The sequence below is a fragment of the Lutra lutra genome, chromosome 15 (assembly GCF_902655055.1).
Source record: "Lutra lutra chromosome 15, mLutLut1.2, whole genome shotgun sequence".
Lineage (NCBI taxonomy): Eukaryota > Metazoa > Chordata > Mammalia > Carnivora > Mustelidae > Lutra > Lutra lutra.
In genome coordinates this window covers 17796737-17814389 of record NC_062292.1, presented here as the reverse complement: position 1 = coordinate 17814389, position 17653 = coordinate 17796737, and the positions used below count along the sequence as shown (strand labels likewise).

The window sequence follows — 17653 nt, the reverse complement described above, 5'->3', positions numbered from 1 at the left end:
TTAATAAAGTTAAGAAAGTCTTCCTTCCTACCACTGTGATTCCAAGCATCCTTTCTGGGACCCCAGAAGTGCCATGCTCTAGGCCATATGTTTTTACCTCGTTCTTCTCCAGGCTGCACTCCTCCATCATCTTGTCCCCTTGCTCCTGGAAGGTGATGATGATGAGAGCCACAAAGATGTTGACAAAGAAGAAAGGGAAGACCACGAAGTAGACCACGTAAAAGATGGACATCTCCATGCGGTTGCTGCGGCTTGGTCCTCGGTCTTCCTCTGTCACGTCAACAGAATGCTGTAGGACTCTGTAGGGACAGAGTGATGGGGATATGGATGGTGGATGGCAGTGGCTTGTTAGGAGATGTGCCCCCTATTATATTTTCTTATGTAGCTTCCCTGGCTTTGAAGATCTACCATAATTTTTAGGGTCCATAACCAAGCTGGTAAAGAACCACTGAGCCCCAATCCACAGCCCTTGCTAAGTCCTGTCCCAATAGCATCCATTGTTAAGAAACCAAGTTACATTATTATCTTAGGTCATCATATTCAATATCAAGAGACTCCTGGATGTCTATTTGGCATTTTACCAACTACAGCATGCTGCCACCAGAAACTAAGGTCTTAATAATTGCCACTTCTAAATCAGCCATCAGCAGCCTTCTAGGGGCACCTGGGCGGCTCAGTCAGTTAAGCATGAGACACCTCATTTCAACTCAGGTCATAATCTCAGGGTTGTGAGTCACTGGGCTTTGTGCCGGGCATGGAGCCTGGTTGAGAGTCTCTCTCTCCCTCTCCCTTTGCCCTTCCCCTACCCCACTCACACCCTCTTTCTCTAAAAAAAAAGAAAGAAAGAAAAAAAGAAAAGAGAAGAAAAAAAAAACTACATTGTAATCTTCTTCGTAAGAGGTATGATCACAGAAAGTGTCTCTGAATTCTTCCAGCTCATTCTTTTTCTTTTTTTTAAGTAGGCCCCATACCTATCATGGAACCCAATGTGGGACTTGAACTCATGACCCTGAAATCAAGAACTGAGTTGAAATTAAGAGTCAGATGCTTAACAAACTGAACCACCCAGGCGCCCCTCTTCCAGCTCATTCTTAACCCTCAGTCCTCAGGTGGAGGGCCAATATGGAGAATAAATGTGTCTAAAAGTGTCTCCAGAGACTGAAACAATAAAAATTTCCAAATATTTCTTTGTATTCTCCTTCTTGATTTTTGCCTTAAGGCTTTTCATTCCTCTTCTCTTCCGCCTGTCTCACCCACTCATAATCACTTACTTTCTGGTAGAATAACAAAAGGGTTAGCCTTGTTCACCTTGAATAAGCTTCTCCAGGCAACCATGTATCCCATCCCAGCTCACACACAAGTATGCCAACTCAAACCCATCACTCACTGAGGCCATCCTTCTCCTGTGGAGACGGTGAAGAGGGTCAGCAGGGCCCAGATAATGTTGTCATAGTGGAATTCATGGCGTTTCCATTCCCGGCCTTTCACCTCCATCTTGTTTTTTTCATGATCTACATAGTTGCCTCTAAAAGCAGAGTACAGATGAAATAGGGCCTCTTCACTATAGCTCGTGGGAGAGTAAGGAAATTCTACAAACTTCAATAATGCAGCTGAGTAATAATCAGGGTACAAATGCAAGGAAGAAAGCAGAGTCTTATCAAAGGCAGTCTATGATTGTGGAATAAAAGTTGTATTTGGTGCCTAGTAGAAATGGAAGATTAAATCCTAATCCTTTTACTGGCACAGTGTGTAACCTCGAGCAATTTAAACTTTCTGAGCCTCAACTTCCACAGCTAGAACATGAATATGAAACCTATATCAAAAGGTCATTGTAAAGATTTAAAATGAAAAAATGGGTATAAAATGCCAAGTGCCATGATTGACACAAAAGAGGTGCTCAATAAAAATATAACAATTTCCTGTCTTGCCTTTTTCCTAAAAGAAGAAAAGAGAGACAGGTAAGAGAGAAAGAGAAGACCTATTGGTTTCCCAAGCGGGCATTGCCGGAATACTCGTCCGCAGAAGGTGAGCAGAACATTATGGTTGCACTTACATGCACTCCTTCTCTGTGTCTTTGGAACTGTCTGTGCAATAAAAGAATTTTCCCTTGAAGAGCTGAACCGCAATGACAGCAAAGATGAACATGAAGAGCTTGTAGACAATGAGGATGTTAAAGACGTTCTTTAAGGAGGTTACCACACAGTCAAAGACAGCCTGCAAAGAGAAGTCCAGAGCCCTGTAAGTCCCCAGAACTGCCTGTGCATTTGCCTAGAGCTGAGTCAGAGCCACATCACCACCAGCCAGCCCTGCTGAGAAAGTGCCCTAGAGACATCCCCTTACTAAGAAGTGACACTCATGGGATTCAGAGCTGGCTTCCAAGCTGGTCATGACTGCAAAGACCTACCACCTGGAAGGGTACACGGGCTCCGAATCTGAAAGCAAACCCAAAATGGCAGAAACCAAATGGCAGCAGGCAAAGAGGGAGTCCTTTGTGGACTCCCAACAGGTGTACTCCAGTTAGGAGGAGGCACAGAAATGTATTGCAGAAAGGGATCAAATGGCTTGTCCCTAACCTGACATCTATTTTGGTGACATTCTTAGACTCGGTTTATATACTGAATATGCACTGTTTTCTCTTTACCTTTCTAAATGGATCAGAGAGTGCAGTAAATTACCACCTATTATTTAATGATATATTGAATAAATTCCTACATTCGCTCCAAATATGTTCAACACTTCATGTAAATGTTCTTAGCTTAAAGCAGGCTGTATTGGGGATGAAGATTCAACAGGTGGTGTGGGTGGGGATGGAAAGCTATCTTTTCATAAGGCAGGGGGGACCGTTACAGGCCATGGGTGTCCCTGTGCAGAATCCCAAAGGGTTACACAGGAATTCAACACATTTCAAGCCATTTTTAGGTTACTTTCTAGGTTTTAGGTTTAGCTCACTGGAGTCTCGCCCCATAGCGGCACTGCATTTGTGCCCTTGCCACAATCGTGCACTTGCTTCTTCACAGCGCTGGGTGGATGTCGCTGGTTTAATTAGTTCAACACTGCAGGGAATGTGAGCGGCACGCAGCCTTATGGAATCATCAGAGCCACCTACACTTCCCTCAGGTTATGGAGCTGCAGAGAGACTGAGAAGCCAGCACTTCCTAATTAAATGGAATTAACCAAGGGCGGGGTTGCACACTCCATCCTGTGAGCTAATCGCACCATGCTGTCTGCGCTTCCTTAGGACTCCGACAAAGCTCAAAAGACAGGAGACCCCAGGAGCATGGGCTGCAGCTAACAATAGTGCTTAGGGCCCCAGACCCCAGCAAAAAGGAGTATTTATGGGCATGGACAAGACCTGGCACTATGATGGGTCTATTACCAGGAAGAGAGTTGTAAGGAAGTGTGTGTGTGTGTGTGTGTGTGTGTGTGTGTGTGTGTGTGTGTGTGTGTATATATATATATATATATATATATATCCTAGAGACCAGGCTCAGCCCAGTGCTGTGGCTCACTCGGCCGGCCATGTGGCCTGGGCATCAGTGAGCAGACCTCAGGGCTGTGAACCAGGAGTCCTGGTCCCTCCCTCATGGTGGTGAGCTCTCACTCAGGGATGCAGGAGGAAGAACTTTCCCCCATGAACCCAGCAATCACAATTTATGTGTGTGTGTTGGGGGGAGGGGAAGAAGTGTTCAGCATGTTAGCAAACTGGACTTGAATGTTAAGCACACCTTGAGGGCAGAAAGGAGTCCCAAGAGGATGGAACAGGGAGGGCATGGGCTGGAAAAGAGGAGAACCAAGGTAATGCAGCTAGGAAACTTCCTGGCAACAGGAAGCACTCGATTCATGTTAACTCCATTCCCCATTCTCTGCCTCTGCCAAAAATGACTATTCTTGAGCAAGTTAACTGACTAATCTGTGCCTTAAAAATATGAAGGGTCGGGGAAAGAAAATCCTTTCCTTGTGCAGAATTATGAGGGAAGAAAGCATCCCAGTTTACTCGGCATGCTCTGACGTGCAGCCCAAAAATACGGGACACCCCCCCCCCCCGCCACTTCTGTTTTGGTGTTCCGAGTGCACCTTAATGACATGGGGTTCTTTCTGGATGACATGCCACAGGCAGAGTATATATAAAATACCACCTGGGGCTGGACTCAAGAGCCCCAACCTCCCCTCTGGATTTCTTGGCCCACTGGTTATTTTTCTTTGAAACGAAGACCTTCAACTCAGGCATTTGAAAGAACCCCAGTCTCTGTGTAAGCAAAAGGAATATTCCCAGAAATGATCCTCCAAGAGCAGGCTGACCATGGCTAAAGACAAGACGGGAGAAGAGGCCTCAGGAAACATTACCTTGAGCTTGGGCAAGCGCTTGATGGTCTTCAATGGCCTCAGAACTCGGAGGACCCTCAGAGATTTGATGGTCTTGATGTCTCGCCCCTTGTTTGTTCTGCAGCGGGGAGGCCCCCAGGGGTCAGAGGACAGGGGGAGAAATGAAAGTGGCATTCGCATGACTGCATTAACAACAGGGTGAAAGGGGAGACACTTGGGCAAGAGACCAGAAATGGGGTCCAAATGGACTCCCTTCAGGACGACCCCACAAAACATGCTCCGGGAAAATATTTAATTCACTCCCCAGTGTGCACACACTCCTATGCATGCACACCCATGCGTCCTCACACAGAGGAATGCACCCAGAGTCCACGCACCCGGAGGCATCCACGCATGGATGGTAATGCACACCTCTTCTCCCCAGCGGCCGGAGTCATGGCGGCTCATTACCACACGAGCAGAATGCAAAGGCAGTTCAGCTGACTAGGGAATGTGACTGTGCACGTCAGTCCACCCTGGATCCCCAGGTGCCTGCTCTGCTGTTCTTCAGTAAGAGGCTTACAAATGATATTTGCTGAAGGGACTAGGAACCCCCGGTCGAAAGCATGTCTCATCAGAGGACTTGACCTAGCCCTTTCCTTGGTGCAGGTTTGTCACCCCTGCAGACATGACACTCCTGCTGTGTTAGCTGCCGCTTCCAGAGGAAGCATGTCACCTGGGCTTCTGGCCAGGACCTTGGCTCCCGCCCTAATTATCTGTGCATGGCTTGCTCTCTCTGCAGCCCCTCCCCATCGGAGGCCCTCTACACCCGGCCCAGGCTGCAGAGAGCCAGAGAGTTGGAGAAGACCCAGACTGCAGGTCCTGCCCACCTTGACCTGCCCTTCAGCTCAGGAGCGTCTCTAGTCAGCTGCTTGGAAATGTTTGCTCCTAATAGATAAAATATGTTTCTCTTTTTCTCTTCAGGAATGAGATAAATCAATCAACCTGCATTTCTCTCCCCAGCCAGCTTATCCCGAGATTGTTGCATTCAATTCAAACAATTGCAATTTGTAAAAGACACACACAGATGGTAGGAAATGAGACTCAGAAGAGGGACCCCAGGCTCTGGTTCCTTCCCCATCTTGCTTCAGAGTACCATTACACCAATAGCCTGAGCAAAGGGGATCCAGAACATCAGATGGGAAGTACGAGGGCTTCTGCCTGCTTTCTACCCTATTCTTCCTGCCATACCCACCACCCAGCCTTGGACAGAGAGATAAAAGATCATCTATGCTTCTACAAAAGGCAAGGTAGGAAGACATTCAATAGCATTCAAGGAATGCTGGCTTTGTCCAGAATGGGAATTTAAAGACCCTCTTAATGGCTGTAGGCCATGGCCTATAAGCCACTTTCCTTCAGTTGGAGCTCTGAATATAGATAATCCCAGAGTACTACATTAGAAGGTCTTTTCATCAAAGGATTTTGTATATTCTATAAACTCTTTTACTATATTACATTCACGTATCTACCTATCTAAAAAAAAAGACAACTTCCAAGCCAAATACATACCCAAACCAGTGCCAATGATCCCTTCCCAAGAAGGCTTGGCGACTCCTAATTTTTGTTCTCTAGGATATCAGTGAGAACTTACCACTCACATAAACTCGGTCCTTTCTCAGGGAGCAGCCTCCTTCCCTCCTAACTGGGCTTGCACCCTCTTCCAACCCACTTCCCGTATTCTTGACTTCAAAGAAAAGGGAGAATGATATTTACCCCAGAGCGTTCCTATGGAGGATCCAGGTGGAAAGCAGTTAAAAAAAAAAAAAGGGTTGAGGGTAGAGAGAAGGAAACAGTCAGAAAACTTTAGGGAGGCCAGGAAATCTTACAGCAGCAGGGAATTGGACAAGCACGGGCCCAGGAGATCCCGCTTACAGCCTTGGCACTTGGTAGAGTTCACACGCTCTGTGAAAGGAGGGACCAGCGCACTATTTGCTCCACTCCCACCTCTTCAACCTGCAAAGGCAAAGGCCCTTTGCAGGCACCAGTGAAACTGCCTCTCACCGGATGGCATTCCCCATATTGTGCTTGATTTCATGGAGACCCGTCTAGTGACATTTCCTAAATAGAGCCTTTGACTTCCATTTCCTTAGTAGTCTTCCTACAAACTCTATTTCCAGTGAATTTATAAGAAACCAGGATAGAGGAATTAGGTCTGCTCTGGGCCAGACCCAGGAATTAGGTCTGCTCTGGGCCTTTCTGTTGAGAAAGGCATTTCACGTCACAGTGGAGTATCTATGCTTCTCAAGGATTTCGTTTGTAGTGGGGTGCAGGACCTCTTTGATAGGGATAATATGATCTCTCTTAAAAGCACAAATGGGAGAAACACCCTAAAACCACCTCAGGATCTGGGGCAAGGCATTGTGTATCAAGTTCCTGATGTCACACAAAGGGATGCCCTTTGATAAGTTAAACGACCAACTGTCTATCGTGAGCTATTTACTGTGCAGCTTGGAGAAAAATCGTCCCAGCTCTATTTGGAGGCCTGCCAATAATAAAAAGGGTGAGAACACAAATGTGAAATATTTGAGATTAAAAATAATGAGAGCTAACTTTCTGTAGATTTACTCTAGGCTAAGCCCTTTTAGTGCAACTCTTTCTGTGGCTCTTCTAATAACCTTCTAATGACAATTCACAGATGTGATTCAGAGAGGTTAAGGAGCACCTAGCACTAGCACGGTGAGCTGGGCCTTGAAGCCAAGACTGTGACGTAGTCAGAGCTCTTGCTCTGAACCACTAAGCCTCTGTACCGGAAGGTTTTGGTTCCAGGCTCCATCAAACCATATTCTAGAGCTGGAAAAGATCCCTGAAACCCCCTTAACTACATCCCCACGAAAATGTGCCCTGTATGAGGTCACTCAGGGAGTGAGCCACAGTCCCACTGGGGATTCTTCCTGCAGCCACGTAGAAATGTCTAGAATTCAGGTTTGGCTTCTCCGCTGCCGGTTGCTGGAAACGGTACTTTTTCTCCTTAATCTTTGTAATGTATCACAAACCTACGGTACACCACTATATGTCCCAAGCAAAAACTTCTCATGATTATTTTACTCAGTATATGATCTCATATTCAAAAATACATTCATTTTTACAGTACTTGCCAAACTAATGGTGATATGGGATTAAATCCAAGGCTTTATAAATCTTAAATCCCTCATGCGACATCCTCTGAAAGTTTAGAAGGCAAAGATAGTATCCTTCCCTGAGTTACAACAGTATCTTCTCATACATGAGACTGGGCACACGGTGGGTCAGCCAAACACATCTTTATCCGCTCATATCATAGCACTGATGGAGTCCTTAATGGAGGCCAGGCACTTTCTAGGTATGGGTATACCACTGTGAATAAAACAAATGAGGTCCCTCACTTCTTGAAACTTACCAAGTCTAGTAGGGAGGACAGACCTCAAGTAAGCAAGCCAACAAACAAAAGTATAATTGCAAGTTATATGCCATGGGAAAATCAATCATCTGACTGAAAATTTCACCAAAACAACTACACAGGTCACCTTCCTTTCCCCAGGCTACATTCATCTTGAGGAAAAGCTTAGAGAGAATCTTCCATACTCCTAAAATGAGAGAACAGAGTAGGATCAATGGATGGGCAGGTGATTTAGGGTGACACACTCCTGGCTTTTACCTGTTGCTTAGCCCAGGACCTCAACTCTGAGACATTTATGTGCAGTAGCATCTGAATGGGTTCTCAGAGGCTCATACTCACAGATGCCCATTTTATGAAAGAAAGCCCCAAATTTCTTGCTCTTCCCACATACCTGGATAAAGGACAAAATTTGTTCTCTGTAATTAATTTTTGCCCCAGGATCCTACTAAACTATTTTGCTATGGAACAAAGAGCATTTCTGACCCATTGTTTGTCTGATTTGTGTGTCCCTTGTTTTGGAAAATGCAGATCCTTAATAGTACAGTCTGATCTCAACAGCTGATTGTAGTTGCCAATGTAAGCGGAGGTGGGGGGACATTTAGACCATGCTGACTCCCACAAAGTTGAGCCAGGGATAGTAATAAGACTGAGGCCCAAAGCAAAATACCGATTAGTCATTGCTCTGCACATTTTTCAAACAGGCCCCTCATAGCACAGAAGCCACTGAAAAGCTACAATTTTGAGTGGTTGCAGAAAAGCACGCTTGCTTCTTGGTTTTTTTAACATATGTTCAGCACGGATTTGAAAATTGCCTTTTGAAATGAAAGGAACAATAGATAACAAAACCATGGAGCCCAGAAACGTCTTACTGACTTAGTCCCAATATTAATTTTAATATTAATTAAAATACATACTAATTTACACATATGCTAGGCCAAACTACCTTTCCCAAATCCTGGCATAGGAGAGTAATTTAAGTAATTATCGTAGTCAACAAGATGGCAAAGGAAATGTTTTATCAAACCAAGAGGACAAGCTCATCAAGCACTTTAATGGAGGCCTATTATTTTTGAAATAATTCATATGCTTTTTACAAATCATTTAAATATAATCATTTGATAACGTTTTGTTAGTCTTTGCTACTCTATGTATAATCAGAATTTTTTTTACACTGCCTAGCTAGTTCGTGAAATTTATCAGGTTTAAAAACGGACTCTAATGTTAAAACTTGAGGATAATTTCACAGGCTAGGACATACTGGTCCCCCTTTAATTGGGACTCAACTGGGCCACCCATTTTCCCATTTACTTCCTACTCATTTCTTATTTGATAAGGACCTGGCTGCTCTCCAGGAAGAAAAAAAAAAGCCACACTTCTCTTACGTCTCATCAGTAAAAGATGAGAATTTTCCAGCTCAGTTGTCAAGTTGCCCTCCAGATCTTATGAATATCACTCATCATTCACTGTAATCTCACTTCTCAGTTTCTAGGCCTCCCCTTTCTTAGAAGACGTGCTTGCACATTGATTTCTGCAAGAAACCAGCTCTTTCCATGGTGGGCAGAGCAGGGACATCAGATTCTGAAGAGCTCCTCCTCCTCTAAGTGGAATGGCCTTCTGCCCTCCTCCATGAGCCCTGGAGAGAACCACGCAGGGACCTTAAGGAATCTCTTGCATTAGAAGCACGGACAGGCTTGCTGGAGTGTAAGGTAGGGACAGGAGGTCACACTGTGGGGAGCCCTGAGCCTTGCTGAAATGTCTGGACTATTACTTGGGAGGCCATAATAACTTCGATATGCACTTGCTAAGGGGTTGGCACTATACAGGACACTGAATATATTTTACCTTATTTAATTCTCATAAGACCAAAACACAGCTATTTTTAATTTCCACTTATAGATAAGGAAATAGAAGTTCAGAGAGTTAAGACAGCTAATAATTCATTATGCTGGGCTGCAGACCTAAGTTAGGCTCTGAAATCCACATCCTTATTTATGTTACAGTGCCTTTTCAGATGAGAATCGCAGGAGGGTTTTTAACCAAAGGAGGAACAGCAAAAGAAACCAGCAGTTCCTGAACTCAAATAATGAGCTATCTTTCCTCTTAGCCTTAATCAGCCTAGGGCCTGTGAGTGTACATGGAAAGGAAAAGGTACAGATGGAACAGATAGGCAAGGTCGGGGATGCCCTCCCTACCTGGTCCATAGGTCTTGTCTATCTCCGAGCAGAGACAGATGGATCCGAAGGCTGAGGAGAGATCTGTACCTAGCCACCAAGTTGAGTTTACAGGGGTTAATGGCTTGGAACTGACTACAACAATGGAGGGAGAAGGGAGTTAGATGTAATAGAGAAAGCCCCTAAACTTGAAGTAAAAAATACCAGTTATTTTAGAACAAAAACTGGTTTTGCTACTAGTCAAATGAGTCAAAATAGTTAAAGTCTCAAGCAATCCACCTCTCCACTACAAAACAGGACTGCTGAGAGATGAATGAAATAAACAGTGCGAAAACACTTTACAAATTCTAAAGACCAGTGGAAATGAGAAGTTGCACGGGGAGTACTTATCCCCAGAGGAAGTCTAGGACCTGTTGGTAAGGCTAGTTCATCTATTTGTGTATTTTTCTTCCTCGCCCCCTACCTCAGCATCATTTGGGGTCCCCCATGAGCCCTAAATCCTTTGCAACTCTACCAACTTCCTTTGTTCCATGACCAGGCCACCAACTCTATAAGAAGTGGCTAGTGCATAATCCTTTCCTTCCTGCAAATGCACCTTAGTGAGCTCCCGATACACAGTCATCATTGCCTTCGAAAACTTTCTCCTTTACAAAACACAGCACCACACTCTAACCAGAAGGTCCACGCGCTGAGAAGCATCAGGGGACAGCAAGTCACCTTATTGTCTCCTAGCAGTTTTGTTATTCAGGCTGGGGAAGAGTGACCTGATCTGTCTTGCTTCCTACACTTCACCTTCCAAACATACCCAAGACTCCTCATCTACTGAAACTTCCCAGAGAGCCTTGGCACTGGCTAAAGTCCAGCCAATACGCTCCCCCAGCAGGCGACTAATTCATAATGCTAGGTTGTGGCTCTGTGAGTGTGGATTAGGCAGATGGCTTGCAGGTCACGTGATCTGAGCCGATCCTTCCCTAGTCCCACCACGAAATCTGCTCTGAGTTACTCCAAAACTTACTGTTAAATCTGGAGGACACTGATGGATTTCTACGAATCTTGCAGCTCTGAGCTGGTCCTGTGTCTGGGAAGGCTCTGGTGTGGGGTGCACCTTGCATCTGAGGCTGGTGAGCTACACTGCGTGCTGCCATGTGAACAGACCGTGTTCCCTGGCTGGATCATTTCATTTGTTAATGTGGCCAGAGGCTGACATCCCATTTATAATCAACCATCTCCCAAATTCGTGCTCGTTAATAAAGAGAAATGCTGGGACAACCACACCCATTGCCTCCATAGGATAAAGGTCTCCAGATGCACATTCCCTAGCATCAGTGATGTAAATCACAGACAATGTATTTTCTAGCATTCATCAAAAAACATGCATGCTGGAGCTTAATGCCAAGAGCGGGTAGACTGAGAATTTATCTCTTTCTTCCAGGCACCCCCTCTACGTGGCTCCCACTCTGTCCCTCCTAATTGATCCCAAAACCCATTCTCAAGGCACCGTGGGTATAATACAGCAGTAGGCACCCCAAGAGCCTCTTGGCCATTAATCACCTTTAGGGTCCCTGCCTGGGCACAAAGTCAGGGAAAGTCACTCTTGAGGTGACCCTTAAAGCTGGAGTCGGGAAGAACAACAACCTTCTATCTGCTCACCGCTGGAAATTTCCAATTCCAGCTCAGCCAGCATCCTAAATCCACAGTTAATTGGCTACCTGACGGCGAAATTTAATTTTAATCCTTCATTCTCTTCCACAGAACAGTGGCACTGGATGACCTGTCTGGTTCAATGGCAAATGGGTCTTCTTTGCATGAAGCAGGACTTTGTCCACTGTTTTTCCCCCCTCCAAGATTAATGGATAGTCACAACTTCCTTTGGGAGATGCCCCTTTCAGTTCTAGAAGAATAGGGGTTATCAAGAAAGAAATCCCACAGCAAAGTGTGAGATGTGAGGGGGACTGCCTCAGATCCAGGCAAGCAGTAAAGAATAGTGAGGAGTCAGGTATAGGGAGAAATGTCTGTTTTATTGTTCTGTGCTCTGCTGAGGGTAAGTACCTACTAGCATTTCAGCTCTGGATAGCCACTCCTTTCTCAGAGCACACATTCACACCTTTACGGATACAAAACAAACCAGGGTACCATATTCTGTGGCTCCTTAGGGCCCTTCCAAATCTAAAATTATCTCCGTGTATTTCACTGAATGAATTCAGAACCAGCTTGGCCACTGCAGCTGTTTCTGAACGCATTCAAATGACCTTATCCATCTTAAAGACCGGGGCAGAGTGTCAAGTGTCAGAAAAGCAACATACTTCAATGAAAAGAATGTAATAAAAGCTAATGTGGGAATTCTGGTTCCTTCTGGCATCAAGAGGCAGATTGACTCATGTTTTTCCTTTCTGGCCAAGCACTGAGTAATTAAAGGCCAAGTGCGGCTGTGATCCAGATCCCCCGTGTGCCAGGGAGCCCTGACCTTACCTCATGCCCCGCTAAGATGGCAGGCAGTGAGGGAGGGCTTGGGTCTCAGCTGCCAGAGAGCCTGCACGACTCTGAATGATGAACCAGCCCCAGTGCGGGGAGGAGGGAGGAGCAGAACTGCTCATTATTTCTCTTTAGATTGTTTGTGTGGACAAATCATTATAAGCTGTGAGTTTACTAGTTAGAACCCAATCCAGGATAGCTGGATACCTGGTGACTTCACTTGAGCTAGTCAAGTAACACACTGTGGAACAATGAGAATGAGGAGGATGAGGGGCTTGGTTGGGTTGGAGTGAAGGATCTCGAACACACATATGTCCCTGTGCTCTCTCCTGCCTTTCCTCCTGAGATGCTGTCCCTGCCCAGCTGCCTGTCCAAATCCCTTCACAAGCCACTTCGAATGCAAAACCCAAGGGCCAGATAGCATCACCGCCTCACTGCGCATAATCCCGTAAGGTTCAGACACTCAACCTGACATAGGGGCTTAATGCCCCTAATTTCCCTATGAGGCAGCCGCCTCCAGGAGGATGCCCCAAAGTGAGGGAATGTGCCTGAGGTGCAGATACCCAGAAATGCCAAGGCTGGAGCCATCTTTGTTGTCCCGCCCAGGAGGCTGGGAGGCAGACATGATGGCAACAGGGTGTGAGGAAACTGGGACAAGCAGTTGCTGGCCTTTTGGTGTAAAATAATGATCAAACAGAAGAATCCCTCTTTTTCAGATAGAAAAAGATAAAAGAGAAAGGTTTCACAGATCCAGTCACTCACCAGACTTTTCTTGAAACCTCAAGGAGGAAAAGGCATGGTCAGGACATTTATAGTTGGCGAACACTCTGTGTCTCCATATGGCCCAGAAAGTGGGGTGTTGTGAGGGCAGCAGAATGAGGGAGAAACAAAGCCAACCTCTGCCAAAACTCTGCCCATCTCCCTACACAGGTATCTGGCTGAGGCAAGGAGACCCGAGTGTTCTTATAAATGCTTTATAATGTAAAAATGTGCCGGGAGGCACGGGAAAGGTGCGAGTAGAGTCTCTTTCCGTTGATTTTCTCATCTCCCGGTACGTCCACACTTAGAAAAGAAATCCCCGTCCCCTCCTCCTCAAAAGTCAATAATAAAAGTTCCCAAACAGAATTTGTCAGGTTTACATTATAAAGAATCCCTTCCCTTGAGGTACACAGCTATAGAGAAGAGAGAGTTCTCTTCAGCCACTACGTCAACGACATATATGCTTACAGAAAACATACATGACGGTAGGTGCAGGCCTCTGCCAGAAGGGCTCAGGGGACCACACAGTTTTCTTTGAGAATTCAGCTACAGGACCTTGCTTCCCCTTGGTTACGGGCATTGCTCTTGGGACTTGGGTTGGGTTCTGGGAAGATCCTGGCTGGTCGCAGTGACAGGGATGCCAAGTCGCCTCTCACTTCTGAGGCATCGCATGAAGGTGTTACCACAGCCATCACGGTCAGATATGCTCAGACTGAGTAACAGCCCGAGCAGAAGCCTCCACAATAGCCTCTCCCCAGGAGGAGGAGAGTGAGACGGGGCAGGGGTAAGGCTATCTGAATGGTGGACATCCTCAGGGGTAAATGAAATCTGTAACTGCAAGGAGGGAGGTCCTTAAAAAGCCTACAGAAAACACCACATTTGGCTTCCTATTGGCTTGAGCCTCCTACCATGGCCCGGCTGTGCTACACAGGCTTCCTTCTACTGTGTGCCCCAGGCCAGGCCCTCACTCCGCTGGCAGGGGGGACCCGGGCCAACCCTACCAAAGTGATGGGAGAGCTGAATTCTCTGGTGCCCTTAATGAGGAAGGGGAGAGAAAAGAGTTAGGAAGCGTGGCGCGTGAGCAAGAGAAAGCATTGCCTGGACCTCCGCAACGTGACAAAGGCCAGAGGAGACGGGTGTGAGTCTGTTCTATGAGCAGGAGAAAGGGGAAAGGGGGTGTGCATGGCCAGCTGGGAAGGATGGTAGCACAAGAGAGTGGATGGAGAAGGGGGAGCAAGTACCATTTACACTTCCAGGGACATTAAGAAAAAGTTCAGGAAGTGACATCACTAAAAGCAAGTGATGGATCATAACTCTCAATCCATCACGTAAGTGTGGACCCCAGAACCAGGGGATTCTTGGGGTTCCCTGCACTGTACCTGGTCTGAGGACCCACAGAGAGGCTTCGGTTCCGGGGCTGTTAAGGCCTCCCCTGCCACCAGCACCAAAGCCACCATCGCCATGTTTTCAAAGGGCACAAAAAAAAGAACAAGATAGATGACAACCCTCCAGCCCATCATTGTCACTCTGGACCTGAGGAGAGACAACTGGACTGTGGACGTGGGGCAGGCATGCAGAGGCTTCCGCTGAAACACAGCTCCTCCCCACGGGCACCTACGTACCTGCCTGGTTACTGGGGTGTGTGTCTGTGTGCCTGTGGGTCTGTGCGCGCCCACACGTCTGCATGCGTGTGTATGTGCATGTGGGTGTGTAAAACAACCCAGATGTTGAAACCAGCCTGTGTTCACCTTCAGCCATTTGCACACGTTATACATCGACACACACTTGGCTCTGGCATCTTGACTTCAGGATGCAACGAAAGAATGGAAGGATGAGGAAGGGAATTACTATCTAACAAATCATCGAACATTACTTCGAGACAGATGACTGTTGGCTGACTGAACTTAAGTTTAAAAAAGACATTTGTTGACTGTTCACGTTGTGCCACGTCCTAGGTGCTAAGCGCTCCACAGGCATTGTTTTGACTCCATTGCAGAGATGAAAAACTGAGATTAGGAAGTTTACGATCCTGCTATGTTACTCTAGGACATCACGTAGGTACGGAGAGGGGCTGGGATTCAAAAGCAGGGCCTGCATGAGTCTAGAGCCCACACCATCCTTTCCTGTACCCCCATGAGCTCTGTTCTTCCTAAAGATGGGGAGGATCCTTTCCCATTCCTTCTTTCTCCTCATCTTTTGTTTTTTCAAAGAGAGACAAACTACTTTACTGAGATCAAAATAATAAAGAACAATATGACGAATAATATATGCAAATGAATTGATAAAATGAGAAGGAAACTGACCTTTTAAAAACTCAAGGGTGATATTTATCCTAACAAAGTAAGTTGGCCTCCTGAGGAAAAAGCCAGACTTTAATGATTTTTTTTCTAAGAAGGAGGAAGAGGAGCTGGGAGTCCCTTTGGTAGAGCTGCCTTGGTTTTTATCTTGAGATAAGAATTTATAGAAGGTCCAGATGTTGGGGAAAATACCATGCTTTTGAGAAATTTCTTTGGAACTAGCTCAGTCATGTCTAATAAGAGGCTTTCTTTTTGTGAGAGGCACAGGTGATTCCATATGACTCTAAAGGTAGGTGCGGTTAATACACTGGTCTACAAGGGGGACAAGGTATGCAGACATTGTCCTGCCAACCCAGCTCAGCGCCACCAGCCACATTCAACCTGGCTCTCCTTTGGAGGGTTCTCTGTGGCTGGGACAGCAATGCAAATAGCCCACTTCTAGGTTCTGGAAGATCTTAAGTCCTTAGGACAGCTGGGGACATTTCATCTCTCCTACAAAGAGCTCCCCACCCTCAGACACTTAGAGAATGTTCCTTCTTCACTGTCACCCCACCCCCCACCTCCTTCTCTGACAGGATGGGCAGAAGCTGATATGGTATTTGTGGGGAAGGGAGGGATGGATGAGCCCTTTCTAACCACCTGGACCTGGGAAGGTCCAACCTCTGTAGGCACTCTGCTCCTTCCCTTTTGCAGTTGCTATCACTGCCAGCAACTCCCAGATGCTTTCCTTCTGCCTCATCACAGATTAGCCAGACTTACTTAAAGACTCAGCTCTCTCTTATAGTTGGAGAGGCTGGAGGGAAGTCTCTGTGCCACCTGGAAAAGGGGGAGGCTCTCTGGCAGTGCAGCAAGGTGTATACAGGGGCCGAAAGCTGTCATTCATCTCCTGGGCACTCTATACACCAGCTTAAGGAAAAGGCCCTGATCATGTGTATTTCTTAGCTAAACCCTGAAAACCCAGAGAGCCCCTTCCTTGGCTGGATGCCACAGGAAATGTCAGCATGTGGTTGAAAACCTGCTACAGCTGATCAGTCTCTGGGGGAAAAAAATTCCCCAAATGTAATGAGCATGGCTTAGTCACCTGAATGTTTTCCTCAGTGCGTTACCAAGGAAGTTGTGAAAGTCTTAGGTTCTGGAGCTAAACACATGATCATGGTTCTTATATCTATAAAATATCTCTGGGGTACCCCTGCTCATGAGCAGTCTGTAATCCCTGACTCTGTTCTACCCTCTGCATTCTTCTTCCAAGTGGATTCTTTGTTTGACATACCCAAGAAAGGAAAGGGTACGTGAGCTGTCCTGGGTCCCTCCCTGAGCCCATGGAGGAACTGCCCACACGGGTGAGCTCCTGCCCATGCTTACTCATCTCCGAGAAAGGAAATCCAGGGCCTCTGGCTTCTTCCTTGGGACTCCCCCGGCTCCTCCTTCACCAGTGCTGCCGTTTGGGGCAGTGAGCTGAAGCTATGAGGCTCGCTGGGGTACCACAGAGGGCAAGTGGGAAGCAGACTTCCAGGGTCGCTTTCTTTGGCACCACTCTGAGGGAACTGCCTCTCACGCTGGCCTCGGAGAAGGCCTCGAATCAGTCCAAGTCTCAGGAAGAAGGGACGAAAGGACATTGAACAAGAAGAAAGAGTTACACTTACGCCAAAGCAAAGGCCACCAATGCGCCAACCACCACCACGAAGTCCAGGATGTTCCACAAATCGCGGAAGTAGGACCCGTCCTGCAGGATCAAGCCTTGGTCTATCATCTGTGGGAGAAGGATATGAACAGCCGCGGATGAGCCCACAGGAGCCAGCAATGCACCTGGAGCTCAGGGCTCCCCAGGACAATGCCTCTACTGCCATTGCCTCCACAACCAACCCTACACAAGGACCTGGAGAGCAAAAGAACAGGTCCCACAGGCTCTCTCCACCTAACTGTGAAGCCCAAGGCCCCGTGTCATAGCCACCAGGGTTCAACTAGACTCCTCAGCCTCACATTTCTCCTTCCTTTAGTGTCTCGGAGCACCAGAGGTCCCCACATATGCACAGATGAGGAATACCCCAGACGGCAGAGACCATGAACAAGAAAGTGGGGTGTTAGGTTGATGGGGCACAGACTGGTAAGCAGCAAGTGCAGCTAGGACTACATGGAGTCCGGGAGAACTCATCCCTACTTGACCCTCTGCCTTGGCTTGAACCAGGGGGCAACGCTCGGGGGGCAAGGACAGTCCC

The 17653-nt window shown here is 46.7% G+C and overlaps 1 protein-coding gene across 9 annotated transcripts in view; it reads right to left on the bottom strand.

Annotated features, from left to right (window-relative positions):
- CACNA1E (calcium voltage-gated channel subunit alpha1 E) overlaps window positions 1-17653 on the bottom strand; it is a 503960-nt gene that overhangs the window by 42456 nt on the left and 443851 nt on the right. For 7 of the 9 annotated variants that reach the window (XM_047705044.1, XM_047705043.1, XM_047705049.1 and 4 more), the window contains 6 exons: window positions 17081-17187; window positions 6076-6087; window positions 4345-4441; window positions 2054-2214; window positions 1388-1525; window positions 98-299 (listed from right to left, as the gene is read on the bottom strand). In XM_047705044.1, the coding sequence (XP_047561000.1) occupies window positions 98-299; window positions 1388-1525; window positions 2054-2214; window positions 4345-4441; window positions 6076-6087; window positions 17081-17187 (717 nt within the window). The remainder of the gene's footprint in view (window positions 1-97; window positions 300-1387; window positions 1526-2053; window positions 2215-4344; window positions 4442-6075; window positions 6088-17080; window positions 17188-17653) is intronic. The other 2 variants (XM_047705046.1, XM_047705045.1) reach the window with 1 other exon arrangement.